This window comes from Bombina bombina, chromosome 1 (assembly GCF_027579735.1).
Source record: "Bombina bombina isolate aBomBom1 chromosome 1, aBomBom1.pri, whole genome shotgun sequence".
NCBI lineage: Eukaryota > Metazoa > Chordata > Amphibia > Anura > Bombinatoridae > Bombina > Bombina bombina.
Window position 1 is genome coordinate 150,118,356 of NC_069499.1, and position 26,769 is coordinate 150,145,124.

The window sequence follows — 26,769 nt, forward strand, 5'->3', positions numbered from 1 at the left end:
AGAGATTTAACTGACTCAAAAGTCAAAAATTGCAAAAAGTCTTTCAGAGGGATGCAGCACTCTTCAAATTGCTACGATATTGGTGCATGATCATAGAACCATCAAACGTTTTGTTGCAAATAGGAAACAGAATTGCAAGAAACGTGTTGAGAAAAAAAGACGCAAACTGCCAAAGATTCGAGAAGAATCAAATGTGAAGATACCAGGAACGCATTATCCTCCAGTGCTGTTATTCCAGTACTGCAACCTACCTGGAGTGCCCAGAAGTACAAGGTGTTCAGTGCTCAGAGACATGGTCAAGGTAAGGAAGACTGAAACCCCGACCACCACTAAACAAGACACATAAGTTGAAATGTCAAGACTGGGCCAAGAAATATCTGAAGACAATTTTTAGAAAGGTTTTATGGACTGATGAGATGAGAGTGACTCTTGATGGACCAGATGGATAGGCCCGTGGCTGGATCAGTAACGAGCACAGAGCTCCACTTCGACTCAGACGCCAGCAACGTGGAGGTGGGGTACTGGTATGGGCTGGTATTAATAAAGATGCACTAATTGGACCTTTTCGGGTTGAAGATGGACTCAAAATCAACTCCCAAACCTACTGCTAGTTTTTTGTTTTTTTTAAATGTCAGAAATGTTTATTTGTAAATTTTGAGTTGTTTGTTTATTATTATCACTTTAACAGATGAAAATTAACAAGTGAGATTGGAAAATTTTAGTTTTTCATTTAGTTGTATAATATTTCTGCAGATTAATAGTTGCCCAATAATTGTGCACACATAGATATTCTACTAAGAAAGCCAAAACCTCACTTTTACTTTCTTAAATATTCAGGTTTGAGGTTTATTAACATTTTGATTGACCAAGAGCACTGTAGTTCAAAAATGAAATTAATCCTCAAAAATAAAACTTGCCTAATAATTGTGCAAACAGTTTCTAAGAATATATATATATATATATATATATATATATATATATATATATATATATATATATATATATATAAAAGTAAAAATACAAAAAGGAAGAAAAAAGTAATAGGGCTACATAAAGTCCTATATATAACGAGGGAATACAGCACTCTTTTAAATAATCAAATTAATTTTATTGAATACAAAATTGATGCATGATGTGTGAGACCTTATATACACACACTCGCACACAATATATTAAAACACAGTACAAAAATGCTGTCCAGCACACTAAGAGTTACTGATCTCATATCTCATAATGATCTACAAAGTGTTAAGGGAATAAGAAACATTCGGCTAGATTAAGAGTATTGCGTTAGCCTTAAAAAGCAGCGTTGAGAGGTCCCAACGCTGCTTTTTAACGCCCGCTGGTATTATGAGTCAGGCAGGTACAGGTGTACCGTTCACTTTTCTTCCGCGACTCGAGCTTACCGCAAATCTCCCCTTACGTCAATCTATCTTTTTAATGGGATTACGAGTCTTGGAAGAAGTGAGCGGTAGTTTCTCTCCTATCAAGTCTCCTACTGCATTTAAAAGTCAGTAGTTAAGAGTTTTATGGGCTAACGCCGTAACATAAAACTCTTAACTAAAGTGATAAAAAGTACACTAACACCCATAAACTACCTATTAACCCCTAAACCGAACACTACACTATCATTAAATTAATTTCATAAACTAACTACAATTAACTACAATTAAATTAAATAAACTAAAGTACGAAAAACAACAAACACAAAATTACAGAAAATAAAAAAATAATTACAATTTTTTAAAACTAATTACACCTAATCTAATTCCCCTAATAAAATAAAAAAGCCCCCCAAAATAATAAAATTCTCTACCCTATACTAAATTACAAATAGCCCTTAAAAGGGCCTTTTGCAGGGCATTGCCCAAAAGTAATCAGCTCTTTTACCTGTAAAAAAAAATACAATACCCACCAACATTAAAACCCACCACCCACACACCCAACCCTACTCTAAAACCCACCCAATCCCCACTTAAAAAACCTAACACTACCCCCTTGAAGATCACCCTACCTTGAGATGTCTTCACCCAGCCAGGCACAAGTGGACCTCCAGAGGGGCAGAAGTCTTTATCTGATCCAGGCAGAAGAGGTCCTCAAAGCGGCAGAAGTCTTCATCCAGACGGCATCTTCTATCTTCATCCATCTGGAGCGGAGCGGGTCCATCTTCAATCCAGCCGACGCGGAACATCCTCTTCAAACGAAGTCCAAGTGAAGAATGAAGGTTCCATTAAATTATGTCATCCAAGATGGAATCCCTTGAATTCCAATTGGCTGATAGGATTCTGGGGTTGGGTGTGTGGGTGGTGGGTTTTAATGTTGTGGGGGTATTGAATTTTTTTTACAGGTAAAAGAGTTGATTACTTTGGGGCAATGCCCCGCAAAAGGCCCTTTTAAGGACTATTTGTAATTTAGTATAGGGTAGGAAATTGTATTATTTTGGGGGGCTTTTTTATTTTATTAGGGGGATTAGATTAGGTGTAATTAGTTTAAAAAAATTGTAATTATTTTTTTATTTTCTGTAATTTTGTGTTTGTTGTTTTTCGTACTTTAGTTTATTTAATTTAATTGTAGTTAATTGTAGTTAGTTTATGTAATTAATTTAATCATAGTGTAGTGTTAGGTGAAATTGTAATTTAGGTTAGGATTTATTTTACAGTTAAATTTGTACTTATTTTAACTAGGTAGCTATTAAATAGTTAATAACTATTTAATAACTATTGTACCTAGTTAAAATAAATACAAAGTTGCCTGTAAAATTAATATAAATCCTAAGATAGCTACAATGTAACTATAAGTTATATTCTAGCTAGTTTAGGGTTTATTTTATAGGTAAGTATTTAGTTTTAAATAGGAATAATTTATTTAATTGTAGTAATTTTATTTAGATTTATTTAAATTATATTTAACTTAGGGGGGTGTTAGGGTTAGACTTAAGTTTAGGGGTTAATAACTTTATTATAGTGGCAGCGACGTTGGCGACGGCAGATTAGGGGTTAATAAGTGTAGGTAGGTTGCGGCGACATTGGGGGGCAGATTAGGGGTTAATAAATATAATGTAGGGTTTGGCGATGTTGGGGGCAGCAGATTAGGGGTTCATAGGGATAATGTAGGTGGTGGCGGTGTCCGGAGCAGCAGATTAGGGGTTAATAATATAATGCAGGCGGCGACGATGTCGGGGACGGCAGATTAGGGGTTAATAAGTGTAAAATTAGGGGTCTTTAGACTCAGGGTTCATGTTAGGGTGTTAGGTGTAGACATAAAATTCATTTCCCTATAGAAATCGTTAGGAGCTGAACGCTGCTTTTTTGCAGGTGTTAGGGTTTTTTTCAGCTGGCTCAGCCCCATTGTTTCCTATGGGGAAATCGTGCACAAGGACGTTTAGCCAGCTTACCGCTACCGTAAGCAACGCTGGTATTGAGGTGCGATGTGGAGCTAAATTTTGCTCTACGCTCACCTTTTTGCGGCTAACGCCGGGTTTAAAAAAACCTGTAATACCAGCGTTGTCTTAAGGAAATGGTGAAAAAAAAAAGGCTCGTTAGCAATGCACCCCTGTTACCGCAAAACTCGTAATCTAGCCGATTGTATTATTCATCAAGCAGAACTAAAGTAATATGGATACTACAAAGGGTTAACGAGCATTTCCAAAGGCATCCCTGTCTAAAACAAAGACAAATATTGAACATAGCAACAAAGTCGGCTTAATAGTCCTCAAATACTTAATACATCAGATAGGCAGAAAGTAGGCAATCTTTCAATTGCGGTTTCAGCGTAAGTGTGATGTGGCTCTTTTCCAAGCTTCAAGCCAATCATACAGCAGGTGTTCTGTTATTTTTGCCGACTTTGTTACGTTTCCCTACCTCTGGCCATGCCTACCAAATTCTTACAAAGCCGGTTATTGATGCATGCGCTCACTGCAGCATTGCTACAAAAAAAAAATAAGGCAAAATTACACTAAATAGCACGCATGCACCCATGCCGCAGTCGGCAAATATTACAGAAGCGGGTCAAACACAGTTTTGGCACTAGCTGGGTCAGGTGGCATATAAATTGATTGTGCTTATGTTTTCACAATATCAATAGTTACAAGCACTTAGATGTACAAGTACTTAGATGTACACAAGTACTTAAATGTCCAACAGAGTGTTTGTAAATATTCATATTATGTAAAAAAGGTATGATCTATTTGTCTTCCACCCAGCTAGTGCCCAAATTTTGTAGGTCCCCAGAGTGCTTGTAACTATGTATACTGTGAAAACATAAGTACGATCAATTTGTATGTTGGATGTTTTATTTACTCATTGGGCGTAAAGCACCTCTCTTTTTTTGCACAATCAATTTGTATGCCAACTGACCCAGCTAGTGCCAAAACTGTGTTTGATCCACTTCTGTAATATTTGCCGACTGCGGCATAGGTGCATGCGTGCTTTTTAGTGTAATTTTGCACTTTATTGTAGCAATGCTGCAGTGAGCGCATGCGTCAACAATCGGCATCGTAAGAATTTGGTAGGCGTTGCCAGAGGTAGGGGAATATAACGAAGTCGGCAAATAATACAGAACACTGGCAACAGAGCATGCTTATAGGAGACAAAGTTACTAAAGTGTGCTGCAGAGTATCAAAGGCAGATATACATGCAAACAGGTGTATAATATGTATTAATACTTTCCCCTTCTGGTGAACCGCAGCCGTCCCACAGTCTCTCCCAAGGTCTGTGTGAATATATCAGGTGTGCTAACTGGAGGCGCTGGTTCAGCTTGTATCAGTCGTTGGTATCTTCCTTTCCTTTCCTTCCTTGGTTGTATAACTCTAGGTACAAAATAGTGGTGCTGAAATATCAGACAATACACCATACAAAGGTGAATATCTACTCACAGTGTATATTGCAGGTTACTGGCTCCTTCCCAATTACAAACCAAAGCATCATGCTTTGGTTTGTAATTGCTCTTGAGAAAGACGGCTGGGACCGTTGAAATGCTTTTGCGTTGAGCCAAATAAAGACAAACTTTTTTACTGAATCTGTGATATTGTCTTTTCATATTGGGAAGGAGCCGGTAACCTGCAATATACACTGTGAGTAGATATTCACCTTTGTATGGTGTATTGTCTGATATTTCAGCACCACTATTTTGCACCTAGAGTTATACAACCAAGGAAGGAAAGGAAGATACCAACGACTGATACAAGCTGAACCAGCGCCTCCCGTTAGCACACCAGAGTATCAAAGGCATATGATATATAGTAGCAATAAGAGAACTACTACTTCTGTCTTATGCTCTGTGGCACAGACTCTTAGGACTCATGGTTAGCTTTGTAGCAGTATCTCCGCTGAAGTCAGCGTTTCACTTGGTGCCGCTCCTGTATACCACAAACACTGCTTTCAAATTGATCATCGGTCAGACTCCCAAAGGACCCCAGTTTCAAAGGTCGTCCTTGTGTGCCTGCATTTCCTCCTAAAATCGCTCCTCCAATCAGACTTGATCACCCCCGGTGTCACAGTTCTCCTTCCTGGATACACTTACGATCAGTTAGGTTATGCACAGGTCAGCATATATTGGTCAGTGTCCATACATAATACCCCAGACAGCAGCGAGCTTACTTTCTTCATCCAATATCTTTGGTGCCTTAGTTTACTAGAGCTGCAGATAAAGGCATAGAACAGATAAAGGAAAAAAGAACTGGCGCTAGAATCTCCAGCTGGGTTATATATACTATACTTATACAAAATATTTCAAACCTCTATTGGGTAATCTGGTCCACTAAACAATGTGTTTGAGTAAAAGTCTAGAATGATAGATGTGAGAGTGTGCAAACCTCAGAATATATAAAAAAAACTTGATATATATTATCTTAAAAATATTTATTTAAATATAAAAAAAACAAATTAGATTAAATAGTCTTATGTGAGACCACAAAAAATAAAAACATAAAATCAACACTGACACCCACAAGGGTTAATAATTCCAGTCACTGTAAGCACATAGGGACGTCTCCCTGTTATCATATGAAAAGTGCTATGACAAGCACAGTAGATGTTTGCACTGAATAAAAAGGTACCTTACTTATTGTGAAGCAAATATGAATGCTGTAACTCCAAAGCGTGGCTCTCCTGCGGGGTCACAGATATTACCCGACCACTAGCAACATGTAAGGTTGGTTATCCGATGTGAGCCTCTGTCTCTTTTTTGCGTCAAACACCTTGAATGCTTGTTACTTGGATCCGTTATTATTTCCGGTGTGCAAACCTTTGATCCTATTGGTGGCAGAATGACACACCTCTCTTCCAATTGGTGGATGCGGCCGTTGCTCACACGCTTATAACAGCTGAATCTTTAGCGTGGTTCTGTAGTTTTGTTGTAAACTTCAATGTATCATATAGGAATATGACTCAAATGAATGTCTAAGTTGGTGCTATATTAATACGCACTGTAGATATGGTATCCGCACTCAGAGTTGGATAAACCTCACGGAGCCTGGATGATGAAACTCTATGTATTAGAGAGCTCAATTACCACCACCGAGGTGGGAATCCCTGATATAAGATATCACTGTATGCAGTAAACACTCCCTGGTCCTTGCCTTGGCTTTTCTCCTAAGCTATTGTAAACTATAGAGTACACACAAGGGGCTGAATTTCAGCTATAGATATCATCTTTACCAGAATTCCTGATGCAAATATTCTTTTCCTTGGTAACATATACTTGAGTAGGTACTGGAGTAAAATCAACGCGCTTCACCCTGGGGGTGATTTTATCAAGATACTCCAAATTAGATCAAATTATTGTTATAAAAAAGGCAGTACTTTTATCTCATTGGTTGCAATGTTCTGAATTCAATTGGTTACTGTTGTGTCACACCTCCTTTTGTTTTAAGGTGGAATTCTGTAATCCCTTGATAGTCAGTCTTAAGGAGGTATTTCAGTTAGTAATTGTGGTGAATAGAAATTACAGATCAAACACAACAACTAATCTTATCAAAATATACTCAAATATATTGATTATACATAATGATAAAATGACAATCTAAAATATTTCCATCTATACTAGTCAATTCTAATAAAAGTTAAAACATCTAATTCTTACACATGTACTAGTATGCTAGTGTTAGTGGAATACATTTTACTATCCTTAATGTTTGTGTATCTGGGAATCATAATACTTGCATGAATTATATCTACTAATGGTTATAGTATAGGATTACTGGAATAAACTGTGGACAGAGCAAATGAACTTATGGAAAAGAATTAAAATATGTCAGTTTATAACTACCTAAAACCTACAATAGTGACACATATACTAGTGTGTTAGTGTTAATAGAATACATTTTACAATCCATAATATAAGCGTATCTAGGAATCATAATACTTATAGGGACAATCTATATGAGTAGTTCCAGTGTCGATCAGGAGAAATGAACTTTGGCGGATAAAAATGAACTTTTAGAGAAAAATTGAAATTTCCTATTCAGAATTCAGTCCCTGGGGCTGTAAAGTTTGTAATGTATATATAGTTTCGGATTCAATTCTGAGTAATTAAATTTCTAAATTCCCTTCCCTCCAGTTAGGTGAAACTTTTTTTATTCCCCAAAATCTAAAATCTGTCAATTTGTTATTGTGTTTTTCCTTGAAATGTTGGTAGAGATAGGTATCTTTTTTCCATTTTTCTATTGTCCATAGATGTTTCGGATTCTTTCCCTAAGGGTTCTAGTTGTCTCCCCAATATATTGCTTATTATACATACAATGGCCTCTATTTAACAAAGTCTGGTGGACCTGATCTGACAGTGCGGATCAGGTCACCAGACCTCGCTGAATACGGAGAGCAATATGCTCTCCGTATTCAGCATTGCACCAGCAGCTCACAAGAGCTCACAAGAGCTGCTGGTGCAACACCACCCCCTGCAGACTCGCGGCCGCCAGCAGGGAGGTGTCAATCAACCCGATTGTACTTGATCAGGTTGAATTCCGGCGATGTCTGTCCGCCTGCTCAGAGCAGGCGGACAGGGTTATGGAGCAGCGGTCTTTGTGACCGCTGCTTCATAACTGCTGTTTCTGGTGAGTCTGTAGGCTCGCCAGAAACACGGGACATCAAGCTCCATTTGGAGCTTGATAGATAGGCCCCATTGTATCATGTATATCACCCCTTTATCTTGGCATCTAATGGTGTTACTAATGTCATATGATTTCCCTGTTTGTGTGGATCTGTATTGTTTGATCTTTAAACTGAACTGAAAAGATTTACAAACAAAACAAGGGAAAAAAACTTTAATTTCATTTCTGGATAGATCCAATTATTTTCTCAGTCTTAAACTCACTTGGGGCTAAGATAGTTTTTAGGTTTTTAGCCTTTTTAAAAATTATATTGGGATAAGGGGAGATCATATTCCCAATAATAGGGTCATTCTGCACCAAGTGCCAGTGTTTGTTCATGATCTTTTTCAAAATCCTGAAATCATCATTGTAGTTTGTTATCAATGGCACATTGATCAACTCTTGTCCCACATAATTATCTGTTTTTTTCTCTTTTATATTTCAATAATTCTTTCCTATCTATTAGTACTATTTCATTTTTAGCCTTCGTGATTAGATCTTATAGCCTTTCTCTAGAAATTTTCTTTCGAGAATATCTGCTTGCTCAAGGTTAACTTCTCTACTTTAGAACAATTTCTGCGTAGTCTTATACACTGTCCCTTAGGGACGTTTTCCTTCCATCTTCTTAGATGTCAGCTTTCTGAGTGTATAAGACTGTTAGCATCTACTGTTTTGAAATGTGTTTTTGTTTTTAAAGCGTCATATATTATTTCAACTTCTAGATCTAGAAAGACTATCTTTTCTTTGCTTATCATATTGGTAAATTTTAGACCTACTGTGTTTTTATTCATGTTTGATAGAAATTTGTCAAGGTTGGTTGAGTCTCCACTCCACACCATTAAGATATCATTAATATATCTTTTATAAAGCACGAGGTTTGTGCCAAGCTCATGTCCCTGGATAAAATCTTTCTCCCAGTCACCATGAAAAGATTATCATAACTTGGAGCAAACCTCGTGCCCATAGCAGTACCTGTTGTTTGTAGAAAAAACTTCCTATTAAAAGAGAAGTAATTTTGATTCAGAATAAATGAGATCCCATCTATAATGAATTTTGATTGATCTTTATGTAATTTATTATCATTATTTAGGTATTTTTCTACTGCCCTTATACCCCATTCATGTTTTATACTAGTATAAAGAGAAGAAACATCTCTAGTAATTAAATAGAAATTGTTTTTCCATTCCATATTTTCTAGAATTTGTAATACCTCTGTAGTGTCTTTCAAATAGGATGGAAGAGTTTTCACATATTTTTATAGGAATTCATCGATATATTCGGAAATATTACATGTTAAAGACACAATCCCGGGGATAATTGGTCTTCCTGGGGGATTTTTAATGTCTTTATGAATTTTGGGAAGATAGTAAAAGATGGGTATTCTTGGAAATTTTGGTAACTAAATTCTTTATTGTTTATGATTCTATTTATTTTGGCTGCTTCCAGTAGTGTGTTTAATCTGTTTGTATATACTTTCATTGGATCTGATTTTAATACACTATAAGTGGTGTGATCATTAAGTAATCTATTGGCTTCATGCAAATATTTGATCTTATCTAAAATAACTCCCTTGTCTGCTTGTTTAATTACAATATTTTTCATATGCTAACAGGGAGACGTCTCTATGTGCTTACAGTGACTGGAATTATTAACCCTTGTGGGTGTCAGTGTTTATTTTATGTTTTTATTTTTTGTGGTCTCACATAAGACTATTTAATCTAATTTGTTTTTTAATATTTAAATAAATATTTTAGGATAATATATATCAAGTTTTGTAATATATTTTGTGGTTTGCACACTCTCACATCTTAATCTTTTTGGCTCTACACAGAAGGTATCTGAGTTTTATACTTATTCCTACTATTTTGATATTTGACTTTAATATAATTTGGCAACCACTATTTAATCTATCATTCTAGACTTTTACTCAAACACATTGTTTAGTGGACCAGATTATCCAATAGAGGTTCAAAATATTTTGTATAAGTGTAGTATATATACTTAGCTGGAGATTATAGCACCAGTTCTTTTTTCCTTTATCTGTTCTATACATTGTTTATAACTACTGGGGAGGAGTAGTTTTTTAGGACTTGGCATTTGGGGTTTATTGTTAGCGCCAACATTCAACAGTTCTACCCACTGCAGCTAAATGCACCAAAGGCATTGGATGAAGAAAGTAAACTCGCTGCTGTCTGGCGTATCATGTATGGACACTGGCCTAACCACTAAGGAGAAATCCTGACTCCATATATGCTGACCTGTGCATAACCTAACTGATCGTAAGTGTAGCCAGGAAGGAGAACTGTGACACTGGGGGTGATCACGTCTGACTGGAGGAGCGATTTTAGGAGGAAATACAGGCAGCCAAGAATGACCTTTGAAACTGGAGTCCTTTGGGAGTCTGACTGATGATCAATTTGAAAGCAGTGTTTGTGGTATACAGGAGCGGCACCAAGTGAAATGCCAAAGGTGTGTGCCTGTCATGCTGACTGCAGCGGAGATACTGCTACAAAGCTAACTGTGAGTCTTAAGTGTCTGTGCCACAGAGCATAAAACGAAAGTAGTAGTTCTCTGATTGCTACTATAACAGGTAGCCCTCAGTTTATGCCGGGGTAAGGTTCCAGAAGGAATGGTTGTAAATCGAAACCGTTGTAAATTGAAACCCAGTTTATAATGTAAGTCAATGGGAAGTGAGGGAGTTAGGTTCCAGCCCCCTCTCAAAATTGACATAAGTAAAACCTAATACATTATTTTTAAAGCTTTGAAATGAAGACTTTAAATGCTAAACAGCATTATAAACCTAATAAAATAGATTGTATCATCATCAAACTAAGTTTAATAAACAAAAACATTTGCTAAACCGCACCTAATAAAATTATCACACAAACACAGACTGTATCATCATCAATCTAAGTTTAATGAACAAAAACAAAATAATCACACAACAGACTGTATCATCATCAAACTAAGTTTAATGAAGAAAAATGTTTTTTCTGCAGCTAAGGGAAGTGGCTGCTAGATCTTGTTCCTTTAAAAACGGCTCTATTGCTCAGGTCTGGTTATACACTGATTTCAGCCTGCCTGTGTTTAATCACACAACAGACTGTTTCATCATCAAACTAAGTTTAATGAACAAAAACCTTTTTTACTTGCCTTTTTCTGCAAACAGTTCTCTGCATTGAGTCTGCAGCTAAGGGAAGTGGCTGCTAGATCTTGTTCCTTTGAAAGCTGATCCATTGATCATGTCTGGCTTGCCTTTCTTTGCATGTGTTTGCTGCAACACAAGCGGACAGCTCCACCTACTGGCTATTTTAATGTATGCATGTGCTAATGCTTTCAATAGCAGTCAATGCTTTTCAATAGCAAAAAAAAGGGCGTTATTCTGAAACGGCGCAAATTAAACCGTCGTAAACCGAGGGCCACCTGTATATCATATGCCTTTGATACTCAGCATCACACTTTAGAAACTCTGTCTCATATAAGCATGCTCTGTTGCCAGCTGTATGATTGGCTTGAAGCTTGGAAAAGAGCCACATGACACTAACGCTGAAACCGCAATTTAAAGATTGCCTATTTTCTGCCTATCTGATGTATTAAGTATTTGGGGACTATTTATAAGTGGACTTTGTTGCTATGTTCAATATTTGTTTTTTGACAGGGATTCCTTTGGGAATGCTCATTAACCCTTTGTAGTATCTGTATTACTTTAGTTCTGCTTGATGAATAATAGGATGCTTCTAATCCCCTTAACACTTTGTAGATCATTATAAGATATACATCAATAACTCTTAGTGTGCTGGCCAGCATTTTTCTACTGTGTTTTAATATGTTGTGTGCGAGTGTGTGTGTATATATAAAGTCTCACACATCATGCATCAATTTTGTACTCAATAAAATTAATTTAAGTAGCCCTATAACTTTTTTTTTCCTTTTTGTATTTTTACATATATATATATATATATTTATATATATATATATATATATATATATATATATATATATATATATATATATATATATATATATATATATATATATATTCTTAGAAAAAGTTCAGAGAAAGGACACAAAACTAATAAGGGTCAACAAAAGCCACAATACCAAGGAGCGCCAAGTACTCAATTAATGTACGGTAAAAAATGCTTAATAGTAAATTAATGATTAAATACAAAATATCAAGACATATGATAACTTAAAAAATAGCAGTAAAATAGCAATAAATTATCATAAAGTACATAAATTGTAGACACACTGCAATTCAAACAATTTGTTACTCTATGCGTATCCTACTATGAGTGGATTTACATAGTCCTGCGCAAGCAATGTTATTCACAACGCCTGACATTCAGGATTAAATGCTTCCCAATAAAATGCAGCTCCCTTCCTGTTCACTGGCGTGATATTCGTGAGTGAAAGAGTAGACCCAAATCTAAGAAATAGATGTGGAGCACAAAAGAGAGAGCAATCTAAGTGCATTATATAAAATATAAACACATTTATTACATATGTATCAAATTCACTCACAAAACAGGATCTCTGATGAAGCGGGGAGGAGCCCTGCAAAACACATAAGGCCAGGCCTACACACACGTACAGTAACGCTAGACTGTCTATACTGGTGGTGATTCCCCTTGCCGGCAATACGGGAATGCTGCTTTGAGGACGGAATCACTTTGAGGGACTTGGCCACACTCGGTATTCCCCTGTTCTGGCTGCAAAAGAACGAAGCCGAACAAACGGACTGAAAAGAACGGATATACAAGGAGTTTTCCAGTATCCAGTGGGTGGTCATCTGTACACACGCTTATCACATACCTCACACTGTTTGAGGTCCTGTTTGTGAGTGAATCTGATACATATGTAATAAATATGTTTTTATTTTATATACTGCACTTAGATCGCTCTCTCTTTTATGCTCCACATCTTTTTCTTAAATTTAAAACTAATAGGGGTAATGGAGAATTTATAGAAATATACAACCTGTGTATGTTTTCTTTAGAAAAAAGGTGCTTGAGAGGTGACATGATTACTTCATATAAATATATTAAAACCCCCAAATACAGCATGGGTACAGAGCACAAAATCAAAAATTACAAAACAAAATAATTAACACAACACAAAGAACGTCTGGCACTCTCTTGCAAGCACATTTTTAGATTAAAAGCAAAATGAAGTTAGTTACAGCATTTGGCCAAATAGTGACAGTAATATATATATATATACAATTATTGTCACCTTCTCAAAATTGTACAAAATAATTGCATTCCAAGTTTGTGATGCTCCTGTAATTTGTAATTAAACTCACCTGTATCAATATAGAAATCACACTGGCAACCAGTTAAAATGGTGAAAATTTTAGCTTAACTGCCTCATATATGTCACTAAATTGCCTCAGCAGTGGAATTAGATAGCAAATTGCAAAAATGCCGGTCAGGTTTTGCTAATATAATGACCATGGCTAGTATTGTGTTAGTCCAGTAGCAAATCAAGCTCTTCCAAATAAGGTATGTGGTAGGGGAGTTTGAATGTTGAAAAACAATCACAGCAAAAAAGGTGTTAATTTGTTTTGAAGTGTCTTCACTTGGCTTAGGATATTCTATAGAAATACAACAGAAATGTCTTGTAATTAGATATAGTTAGATGTACAGGGTTGATAGTGATAAAATGACATGCTCTAATAAATGAGAACATGTAATGTTTTTTTTTTTTACTACAATGACCCTTTAAGTACTGCATTGTATTGATTATTTTAAAGAAATAGAATAATGGTAAATATTGCATATTTTTTTTAATGGATTGTTTTTATATTTTTTTTCCAGTTCCACCAAATCTCACTGTTCCAAAGGAAAAATCATCAATGGTTACTAGGGAAGGGGATACTATAGAGTTACAATGTCAAGTTTCTGGCAAACCGAAGCCAATTATCATGTGGTCCAGAGCAGACAAAGAAGTTCCAATGCCAGATGGATCGATGCAAATGGAGAGTTATGATGGGATACTAAGAATAGTTAATGTGTCTAGAGAAATGACAGGAAGTTATAGGTGTCAGACCAGTCAATACAATGGATTTAATGTCAAACCAAGGGAAGCTCTGGTTCAACTTATTGTGCAATGTAAGTACAAAGGGTCACAACCCTTGCGCTTTTATTGTGTTTCCAATGTCATAAAATAGATTTGTTTTCATTTAATATGTTTTTATAAGAAAAGATTGATGACTCACAAAGAAATAGCTGTTGTGGATATATATTACTGAGCAATTCAATTCACAGATATAAATCTAAAGTAAATATTAAAGGAACCATACAACAGCATAGAAATATATTTACTTTGTAGCTGTTATTCAATGTTCAGTTTATTTACCTGAAGTTGTCTCTGCAGATTTTAACTTAGATTATGTAAATAATAATTATTACTGGAATAATAATAGTATAAATATTAATAGAGGTAGTTATATATTTACACTCTTAGCTACCATCTTTTAAAAAATGACTATGTTTTTCATGATATTTCATGCTAATATTACTGCCAAGTAGCTTACAAACCTAAAGGTGTTTATTTGAAAAAATAGTTGGCATCTCTAACTAATTAAAGGGACAGTAAAGTCAAAATTATTCTTTCATGATTCGATAGAGCATGCAATTTTGAACTGCTTTCCATTTTTCCTCTGTTATCAAATTTGCTTTGTTCTCTTGGTATCTTTTATTGAAGTGTAAAACTAGGTAGGCTCATAATAGCTCAGGAGTGTGCATGTGTCTTTAGAACTCTATGGCAGCAGTGTTTTGTTACATTGTATAACAAAGCTACAAATATTGTTGCAAAACACTGCTTCTATAGAGTACTAAGGACACATGGGGGTCAATTTATCAAGCACTGTACGGAGCTTGATGCCCCGCGTTTCCGGCAAGCCTTGATGACCCATGTTTTGCCGGAAATATGGGGCATCAAGCTCCGTATGGAGCTTGATAAATTGACCCCCTTGTGTCTTTAGTACTCTACGGCAGCAATGTTTTGCAACATTATTTGTATCTTTGTTATACAATGTAACAAAACACTGCTGCCATAGAGTATAAAAGACACGTCCACACTCCTGAGCTATTATGAGCCTACCTAGTTTTACTCTTCAATAAACAATACCAAAAGAACAAAGCAAATTTGATAACAGAAGTAAATTGGAAAGTTGATCAAAATTACATGCTCTATCTAATCATGAAAGATTAATTTGTACTTTACTGTCCCTTTAATTAATTAGAGATGCCAACTATTTCTAAAGACTGCTACTCCATAACCTGTCCGCCTGCTCTGAGGTGGCGGACAGAAATCAACCAGATCGCATACGATCAGGTTTATTGAAACCCCCTGCTAGCTGGCCGGGAATCTGCAGGAGGTGGCATTGCACCTGCAGTTCACAAGAACTGCTGGTGCAATGATAAATGCCGACAGCGTATGCTGTCGTCATTTATCGATGTGCAGCATACATGATACGCTACATCATGTCATGTCTGCTCACACTACAATAAATTGACCCCCTGGTGCATATGTTGTCTGAATAAACTTGATTGACTGGTAGGCAAGTGCATATGTACCATTTTGTAGTTCACTAAGTTCTAAAGTCATCACTGGGAGCATTCACAATGAAATAAATGTTTAAATATACTTCTTCCTCAGGAGACATTTAGGTCAAAATTAAACCTTCTTGATTCAGACACAAACATACAATAAAAAATATATATTATTTTGTTATCCTAAGTTGAAGTATATACCTATGCAGGGTCATAGGATCTCAGGAGCATCTTTGTGCATATCTGAACAATATAAGTTTCATTTTGAATTTCATGTTCCTTCAGAAAGGTTCAATAAATTCTGTTTTGTTGCAAAAGGTAATCAAACCATTGACTGACACTGATTCTATTACACCTTGTTATGTTGATTAAGACAAAGTTGGTCTAGTTTATATTCATATCTAGGCATTATCTTTTTTTTTTATATGGATTTTTTCCACAAATTGTCAGTTCCTTTATTGTACAAGTTGATCTAAATCATGATTTTTACATTATTTTATTTTTTTATCAATTGATATTTAACAATGAATAAATCAGAATGGAAAATGTTATACAACGTTTAAGATTGCATAGTGCATAGTGTTTAGAATATAGTCACAGAATGTAATTTAAATTCTTAATATTCACATATTTAAAAAAAAAATAATAAAAAAAATGTTTATTTTGTGAAATTATTTTTTTGTTGTATTCATAGGTTATTTTGTTAGTTCTATATTATTTCTAAAAATAAAAATAGCTTCCAATAATCATTCCTTTAGTCTCAATAAAGTTTACTAGGTCAGTTTCGAAAAACTAGAATCGTAGACTAAGGTAACATTTTTTGACGGATATTGAACAAATCATTACTTTGTAAATATCATACTGTCTTGTTGAAATGTCAGAAATGGATTTCAATATTCAATGCATGCAACCAAACAAGACTCTCATGAAACTACACAAATGATCTTGTTGTAATCCTGAGGGATTGTTTATAGAAATAGAAATGTAGTGAAAAGCCTTCATAGAAAACACAACATAGTTTGCAAAGAGAATTTGCTATTCAAGCATCAATAATTAGAAATGGGCAAATATAAAAAAAATATAACATAGAAATGGAAGAACAAATTTTCCCCTTGACATTTATTCTGCCAGTCTGCCGTTGCTATAGAACAATATTTAAATCAAATCAAATTTGAATATTAATTACCATAAATGTGTTAAAGCCTATGAGAATCAACATTTGAATGTTAATATTAAGGAGCCCCGCTGGTGTCAAAATAATAAAAAAAAAAAAAAATGGCTGTTTCTAAAATAAATTGGCAAACGTTCCCATGCTCTTTTACATTGCGAGCATGATGTATTAAATGGTTCACAAAATTTAATTATTTTGTGTGCAGGCAACAATCATTCAGGCATGCACACTAAACACTTGGTCCTAAAGATGCATTTACATTGTGTGCACAAAATAGTTAAATCAAGCGCACAATAACTGTTTAAATATGGCTGCAGTTTCCTCTTCATCCATAGCAAGTGTCACCTGACCGGTAGGCGATTATTATCTTTCCTGACAGATCTCTTACTACATAGATTTCTCCTGGTAGTGGTCATGTGATTGATATGGCACAGTGCAGGGTAGGACAGGGCTGTAGACTTAGGGCTACACCGAGCTGTAGAGCAGCAATGGAGAATGCTAAGCGAGCTTGCTTTATCTATTCGTTCCAATGCTAGGTATAACTTACTACCAGTCACCTATCCACCTACCATTCATGTGACAGTTGCCGGCTAAGTAAGAAGAGGAAGCAGAGGCTATATTTAAACATTTACACTGAACAAAATATAACGATTTCCTACGCACAAGTTAACTGCATCTTTGGGGCCAATATTTGATTATTTTGTGCGCACGTCTTAATAGTTGTTGCATGCACAGAAAATAGCCAAATCATGGGATCAATATAATATACTGTGCTCACAATGTATTACATTGTGATCATGGTGTATAACAGCGTGGGGACATTAATTTTTTAAAAAAATTTAACAGTAACACTGGCTGGGCTCTGTATAAAATACAAATATCGTACCACTACATTTAGTTTTTAAATTTGATGACCAATAAACAAAACAAAAAAAAATTTCTGCCAAAAACAAATATATCTGCATTTTTAACCTCTTGCTTTTGCCATTATTTTAGAATATCTATTGTTATTCCCTCCTCCTTCTTTAACTTTAAGGTGCATATGATAAAGTGACATTAGAATCATGTTTTAAATATACATAGCTTGTGTAGATTCAGATTAATCATTTGATATATTATTCCAAATAAATGAATCATCTTCTACAAGTAGAATCTTTGTTGTGAGTTTGCTCTTTGTCCTTATTTTGACCATACTTATTGATGTACTGGAAAGTTTGAACGTATTTAGAAAGGGATCAGTGTGTACAATAAATCCATTTCTTGCTTCTCACAGGGTAACTATTATTGGCAATGCTAATGATCCACTTTAAAAGGTCTTTGTTCATGAGACCTATTCAATTGCGGCAGCAATCGGACAATAGCTGCTGACTCTAAAACAACTATCAAGACTTGAATTCTGTACACAAACAGAATATACATGATACTGGCTATATACTCTCGGTGCAAAAGAGCTCATGCAATCTGTCTATGTATCTTGCATTACCACAATAACCTTGCCTCATAGCAATTGTATAAACAGCTCTTACTATTAAAGAAAGGGACATAGAAGTTTGAAAATGAAATGCTCTATTATGTTAGAACATTTTATTATTGCACTGTTGTCTGCAAAAGGGTTAAACACATAGTTAAGTCAGAATTATTGACTTGTAATAGTATACAAAGTACATGGCAGTAACAACATTTAAAGTTTAAGGGATTCAAATAAAATAATGATAATATAAGTAATTTAGGATTTTTTGATCTTCAACACTAATTCTCTGGGACACCCTCAGAGAGTAATTATTTTCACTGAGTTCTTATTATAAATAGTTATTTGTAGAACGCCAACAGGTTCAGCAGTGCTAACAAATATGGGTCTAATATGCAAGGTAACACTTATGGGAGACAAAGCGATAGAGGGCCTTCCAAGAGTTTCCCTGTTGTAAAATCAGGTCTCATAAAGGTGATCTACAAAGCAGCTGAGCTCGAAGGCTTACATGCTAAGGGGGTTCAAGGGGATAGCTAAAGGAGGAGAGGAACTAAGATAAGTAAATGTTAGTGTATATTGTATGCAAGGATGAACAGTAGAGTCTTTATGGAGCTTTGAAAGTTTGAAAACTAGGGGAGAGTCTTGTGGAGTGAGGCAGAGAGTCCCACAAAGTAGGGGCCAGTCTGGAGAAGTCTTGTGCAGCGCGAAAGGGACAGGAGAGAAAGTATTGAAAATGAGGTGGGAGATATAGGGTGGAGCAGTGTTATTGAGAGTATTGAAGATAAGAGTCAGGATTTTGTGTTTTATTCTGGAGGTAAGAGGAAGCCAGTGAAGGGACTGGCAGTTAGCTATGCGCTTTTTATCTGTTCCTCCATCAGCGACCTGACCAATCAGAAAACTCTGATGGTTGTGGGGAAGATGCTCTTTCCTGCATGAATCCAGTTGTTCCCTTTATTACCTGCATATAAACTGAAATGCATATCTTACTTAAAGGGACACTGTACCCAAAAATTTTCTTTCCTGATTCACATTGAGCATGGAATTTTAAGCAACTTTCTAATTTACTCCTATTATCAAATTTTCTTCATTCTCTTGGTATCTTTATTTGAAATGCAAGAATGTAAGTTTAGATGCCGGCCCATTTTTGGTGAACAACCTGGGTTGTCCTTGCTGATTGGTGGATAAATTCATCCACCAATAAAAATGTGCTGTCCAGAGTACCGAAACCAAAAAAAAGCTTAGATGCCTTCTTTTTCAAATAATGATAGCAAGAGAACGAAGAAAAATTTATAATAGGAGTAAATCAGAAAGTTGCTTAAAATTGCATGCTCTTTCTGAATTACAAAAGAAAAATATTGGGTACAGTGTCCCTTTAAAGAGACATAAAACTGCAAAAAGAAAATGCTCAAATGTGTTAGAGTAAGTTACTATTACACTATTGCTTATATAGAACTATATGTTTAACCGCAAATGGGATTAAGCACATGGTTAAATTCAGCTCCAGGGCAGCAATGTAATTACAAGGACCTAGCTAAATACAGCCAGTGAGCCAATGACAAAAGGCTAGCTCTCAGTAGTGCATTGCTGCTTCTTTTTTTAATACCAAGGATACCAAGAGAACAAAGTAAATTTGAAAGCAGAAATTGAAAAATCCCTTTAAATGAAATGCTTTATCTAAACCATGAACATTTAATGCTGGCTTTCAGATCCTTTTAAGTTAAAGTGTACTCCAAAATTGTCTGTCATCCATATGAAATAGCAGTACATATACTGTACATGCTGATTGTTTTGCTTTAAAAAAATATGAATAAAAATGGTTTTCATATAATATGCAACAAATACTAATCCTTAAGGGTTTACAAACACTTCCTACTAATGCTCATTGGCTAAAAGGTACTTGGTTGAGAGGTACTTTCTGTTTGTTCTCATTAAATGTTATTAGGAATTACCTAATTAATATTAGTATGAGGTGCACAACTGACAGGGGTACATTAGTTTATGTTTAAATAGCATTTACCTCTCATTTGTTTCAGAAAAATAATGTCAACATGTTTTAATCATGCTGGTTGTTTTTTTTTCTAGTACAGTGTTTTAATGCTTTATTAACATAATGACAAAATGAGAACAAAGCTTAAATGGACATGCAACCCAGGTTGTTGTTGTTTGTTTGCGATACAGAGAAAGCATGCAATGTTAAACAACTTTCCAATGTATTTATATAATCTAATTTGTTTAGTTCTCTTTGTATCCTTTGTTTAAAATGATATCTAGATAGGCTCAGGAGCTGCTGATTGATGGCTGCACATGTATGCCTCATTTTATTGGCTCACCCATGTGCTTTGCTGTTTCTTCAACAAAAGATACCAAGAGAAGGAAGCAAAATAGATAATAGAAGTAAATTGGAAAGTTGTTTAAAATTATATTCTCTATCAAAACAGTGAAAGAAAAATAATTAGGTTTCATGTCCATTTAACAGCTTAATCTAGAGAGAGCTGCACAGCAAAAGTGCAGTCTATTTTAGTCCATATGTGTTTCTCACAAAACTCTTCTGAAGTCTGCCTTACAGATATAAATGTAATTCAGGCATAATTATATTTATTATTTTCATTTCCTTGTAAAACTGATCCTTATTCTGTAAAGCTAATTATGTAAGCACCAAGGAACACAGTAAATTACAGTTATACATACAATACAGATGCAGTAAAAATGAACAGTGACTTAAAAGTATTAATTGATACTGGAGGAGGACTCAAAGTAATGAGTATATGGGCTGCTTGCTCACCTGAGCCCAGAGAATTTCTGCTGCAAATCACTGATGTGGCACATTAGGCTCAAATTTATGTATTCTACAAAGGTAAAGCTAAAAATGTTTCTCAGCTGGGAAATTTCTTGTAGGAGCTTGTGAAAATGAAATAAGAATTGGATTCTGATAGGAAAAAAACTACTTTATGCAAAGGTAGAACATTACAGTTACAGGGACCTAAAAGTCAATGCACTCTGCAATATTAAATGTGTATTTGAAAAAAAAGAAAAAGATGCTTTAGCCTCTATATTAACATGATTGGTAACTCTGAAACACCTCAAGCAACCCATTTCAGAGCATAATTAGCAATTGGTTTGTGTGCTCGCTCTCATGCATCAGCCCAATGGACATGCAAGCTAGTACACAGTGCAGACTTTCTAGGTTCAGAGATCTGAATTGTGCTGCAGGTGTAGCATAGTTTTTATTTAGTTTTATGTCCCTTTAAAATCATGAGCTAACACTATCACCCTATTATAGACATTTGCACATCTGAAAATGTATTTTCGTATCAATTCTGTATTTTTAAATGTTGTTTTGTTGCATTCAGATTGATTCATTATATAGCAGTCATTGGTTTTGGATGCATTCGGATTGATTCATTATAGCAGTCATTGGTTTCAGATGCATTTGGAAGTTTGTTATGTTCGGATTCATTTGTTCTGTCATGTTACTCTGATTCGGATGGTTCCAACCAACACAAAAGGAATTTCACTGTTCTATCTCACTATATTTAATTGTAATATATCTCTATTTTTTTTTTTTAATAATAAATCTGGAACGGCAAAGGAATTGTGATTAGTCCAGAAATTCAGACTATTGTGCCATGGCCATTCGAATAAAACACATTTATCCAAACTAGTTTGGATGTTTCATTACAAATTAATTTGGATTAGTTTGGTTTGGTTACTAGGGTAATTCAGAAATTCGGATACATCACCTGAATTTCATCCAAATTTAGAGTCAGAACTAAATGAATTGCACATGTCTCATGCCTATTAATCAAAATGCTTACAGACAAGGTTGATAGCCCGGAATGTACAGTTCTAAATGCTCCTGCAGATTTTATTGTAGTCTCTCCGACTCTCTACCCTGGTGCTGAGGCTCTTGTTATTGGTCATGAATATTGGCGCTGTATCTCTCTTTAGATCTTGCTTTTATTACTATTTACATTTTTATGATAGCAATAGAGATGTGCATTCATATTCGTAACGAAAATTTATTCCAAAACAAAAAGCTCTTTGCTGCACATGTCTAGATAGCAATACCAGTACTTACTTTCATTAGGTTCTGTCTAGGGACACGATTATCAAGAACTCACTGTCACAGAGAAAAATCACATTAAAAAAAAGAGTATTGAGGGGCGGAGTTAGCCGCCAAGGAGAGCAGACGTTGTGTGAGGGAGTTCTCTGCTATAGACTAATTAAAAACGATTTTCTAACACCTACCTAGCGATAGATTACTGGTCATTTCTAGAGAAGCAGACCCTTGCTTGTACCTGTGGAACCTGGATTTTGTACCACATCATACCAGGTTTAATACAGGTCTGGTATCACTGCTACTGGGCTGGTATGGCCTCCCTGAATTCCAGAGGGTCGGGGATCTGCTCCGGAGTGGAAGATCAAGTCACCTAAGGACAATAGTGGAGCAACAGCTAGATCCAACACATTGCGAACCTGAGCCTGCAAGTCAGAAATAAGCCTGACAAGGATGAGGAGGTTCCCTGCGCCTGGAAGCCCCATTGGAGCAAGCGGCCTCACATCTTCTACCTGGAGGACAGCGGAGGGTTAAAATCAGAAGTCAGCTGCATCTCGAGAACGACTCTGCTGACCGGGACTTTTCTAAGAGGATTTCTAAGAGGATCGACATTGGAGTTTTGGCGCGAAAGTCTGCCATTTTACTAGCCGCCTCCCCCTAATGCACGAGACAAGTACCAGGGACATCTGAGAAGATCACCTATAAAGCTCTGCTAGGACATGAAGGGCTGGTAAGACTTTTAGTCATACATCCCACATCTCATCCTCCCCGGCCCTCGGGTCACTCTCTGCACCTGCAAGTCCCAGTATAAACTCCACAGGCTGCAACAGAGGCCTACATGCTCTGAAAATATCTTAGGCCGCATACCTTGTTAAACTATCTTCCCTTATCATTCCATAATTCCCTAAGAGATCATCTAGTCCCTGAATGGAGGGCATTGGTGGAGATAAAATATTAGATGCCCCTGATCTGGCACGAAAATTCGCCTTTCTGTTTATGTGACCACTTATAGTGGCATCAGGGAGAACCTCTGGATAAGGGACAGTAGACATTCCCAGTGGGCATCCTATCATACAGAAGTCCTCTGTCTAACTGACCTTAGAAATAGGACTGGATGACCAGCATGTTGGCTGTCTTTCACTGTGGAATTTTATTCATTATGCAGATGTAATGGCCTTGTGATTCCGGCTGTCAGGGGGTTATTAGGGGGCCCCAAGCCCTTGTAATGAATAGTCACAATTCGAGCCCTATGTGATTAACTAGTCTTAATCATCTTCAGTACAGACCATTCAGGCAAATGCCATTGGGCAGGGGATTTCCTAACATGCCTCAAGGGTCCAAAAGGAGGACCGCAAATTCCGCTGAGTATAAAAAGTCCGTAACTGACCATTTCAAACCAAAGACCCCGCTTGAGAAACCAATAGATATAAGTAATCCTGCAACAGACCCCTCAGTAGGGAGAGCCTTATTGGATCAGTGCTCCCAAACTGCTCTGAATTCAGAGCCTATCATGGCATCAGACATAGTTGCCACACTCACGCAGAAGCTCGAAAACCTCCAGGACTCTCTCACTAAAACTTTTAAGAGCTCTGTGGTGGAATTGCGCAAAGATATAGGAGCGATTGGTGAGAGGGTTGACACTCTCGAGCAGAAACAAGAGGACCTGGCAGTGAAGCAGGCCAATCTCTCCAACCACTCACAAATATTGGTAGATATGATTGACACAATGGAGGCTAAGATGGCGGACATTGAAGATCACTCCCGCTGAAATAATTTGAGGTTTCGGGGGATTCCGGAGGAAGTCTCAACTCAATATCTAGAACCCTTCCTCATTGAATTCTGTAATTGCTTAAAATCTCCACAGCTCCTTAGTGAAAACTTGATCGATAGGGTTCACAGGCTCTCTAGAGGCAGAAATGTATCATCTGAAAAACCTAGGGACGTCATTGCCTGCTTCCATTTTTTTACCTATAAGGAGCAGATCACAAAAGCAATGTTTTCCAACCCTACCCTTCCAGACCAGTTCCAGAACATTCAGGTTTTTCTGGACCTGTCGCAGTTCACAATCTAGAAAAGGGCTATGTTCAGAGACATTACAAAAACACTATGCCAACAGGGAATCAAGTTTAGGTGGGGAAACCCAACAAAGCTCCTCATACATAAAGAGGGCCTCTTATTCGCAGCTGCTACGCCCACTAGGGCCCAACACTACTTGAGAGATTGGAACTGCATTCCGGCTCCTCAACCTGGAGGCCATCACTCCACCCATAGTGAGAAGGAATCCTCAGATCTACCAGCCAAGACCCCAAATCCATTGAGATCACTCAGCCTGTCTGCCACAGAGTGGCATCCTCTGCCACAGAGGTCCTCAATCAACAAACACCAGTCTCCCAGCCGGTAACTGTCTTCACAACAGGAACATACAAGCTACACACATTTGCTTCCAGGGGAGGCAAATTCCCTAACCCTTTAATGATCTGCAAGCTCAAGATGATAAGTATCATATTTTGGGGGTGGGGGAGGGAAATGCCATGTATTTGTTCTTTTTCCCTGTATGTTTGCTTTCACTCTCTCCCTTACACTGATTGGGGACTCACTGGGACTTTACATTGAGTGACATTTTAAATGCCCTGGCCCTGCTCCAAGTAATGATGATAAATAATGACTCCAATCCCCCTGCCCACCCATTGGGGTACTGATGGGCTAGTATCCAAGTTTATTGTTAAAGACTCTGGAGCTATTCTCAGCAGCTAATGCTGTGTTAACTAGCTATGGACAAAATGTTATTTTATAAGATGATGTGTGCTGCTCTGTAACGCCGACTTATCCCACTTCAGAGTTGAGAGGGTGGATTACCCTAACCAGGATAAAGGTAGAATGGCGATATTTGACACCCTTCACGGCGGAATGGATGAGCACCATTATCTCTGGGTGAAATGTTTTCAATTATGTTCAAATATGTTAAGTGTTAACTAGATATGCTTGTACTGGCATTATATAAGACTATGTGTGCTATTCTGTTTTGCTGTCATGTCTTGGCTCAGGAGTGGGAGGGTAGACTACCTAGCCTTGATTAAGGCTGAATTAAGTTGTCTGACTCCCTGCATGGCAAGACAGACTAGCATTGCTATCTATGTGTGAAATGTTTTTACTCTTGTGCAAAAGTGTTAAAATTGTTGAGTTGAGTTACTTTTTTACATTGCCGACACAATAATCACAGGTTTGGGAATCAGGATTGTTCTAGCCCCATTTGGGCTTATATACAGGCAGCTGACTCCCTGTGTGACAAAATAGACGAGCTTAATAGCCTTTGTTCCTACGCCTTATTTATATATCTAAGAACAACGACTTAATATTGTTTTGCTACTTTTCTAGGGTTTAAATTCTCCTCTATATTGCCGACACAATGACAATAGAGCTGGGAACCAGGATTGTTCTAGTCCCATTTGGGCTTATACACAGGCAGCTGATTCCCTGTGTGGCAAAATAGACAAGCTCAATGGCCCTTGATGCTATGCTTTATTTATATACATAAGCCCAACTACGTCAATCTCCTTATCCCTGATTTTTAGGGATACCCTTGAGGGATGTTCTTCACACCCCTTCCAGGGGCCTCCCACCTTGAATATCATAAACCTGAGCTGTGAGCGGGTCCTTAGCCATCGAACCTGCCCAGCACATGACCCTAATTTTTGGGTAGTATAGCTATTTAAGTCCCCCCCTTCTCCCAAGCAGTCACAGCACGAGTCGTACGTACACGGCTACTGTCATTATTCCCCTGGCCGCCAGATATTATGGCTAACTCTAAGGAAAAACCAAAAAAAGGAAAAGATAAAGAAAAGGAAAGGAAAAAAAAACAGGAATAGAAAAGACAGAAGAAGAAAAACAAAACAACACGTTTAAACCCCCCCCCATGAAACATGTTTTCATAGTAAACACTAGAACACAGATTCTTGATACATACTTTCCATTTATATATGATATAATACTTTTGGATGTTAAACGAGAAAGAGTAAGCCTAGGTTTCTACCAAGTGGCTTCTCCATTTCAGATTCTTGAAGCATTTGTCTGATTTCCTTTAAAACTTAGCACCCTCTCTCCTACCCAATCTTTCCCCCCCCCCCCTTTTTTTTCCAGAATGTCTCAACCTTGGGATTTCTTTCCGTGAATACGAAGGGATTGAATTCCCCCAATAAGCGTATTCCGGAAATTAAGTTTCCTCAGTTTCCGGAAATCTATCTCTACTTATAAAGACAAAACTAGGGGAGTCCCTCTATTTTGATTAGTAAAACTGTGGCCTTTCACCTTGTACATTTGGAGAGGGATGAGGAGGGATGCTTCCTTATCCTGATCTGTAAACTGAACAATCAATTGTTCACATTAGTCAACATTTATGACCCTAATCAAGGTCAAACAGCATTCCTGAAG

The 26,769-nt window shown here is 36.7% G+C and overlaps 1 protein-coding gene across 1 annotated transcript in view; it reads left to right on the top strand.

The window, feature by feature from the left end:
- Positions 1-26,769, top strand: part of MDGA2 (MAM domain containing glycosylphosphatidylinositol anchor 2) — a 1,262,343-nt gene that overhangs the window by 834,616 nt on the left and 400,958 nt on the right. The window contains exon 8 of the mRNA XM_053697669.1: positions 13,906-14,199. Within this exon, the coding sequence (XP_053553644.1) occupies positions 13,906-14,199 (294 nt within the window). The remainder of the gene's footprint in view (positions 1-13,905; positions 14,200-26,769) is intronic.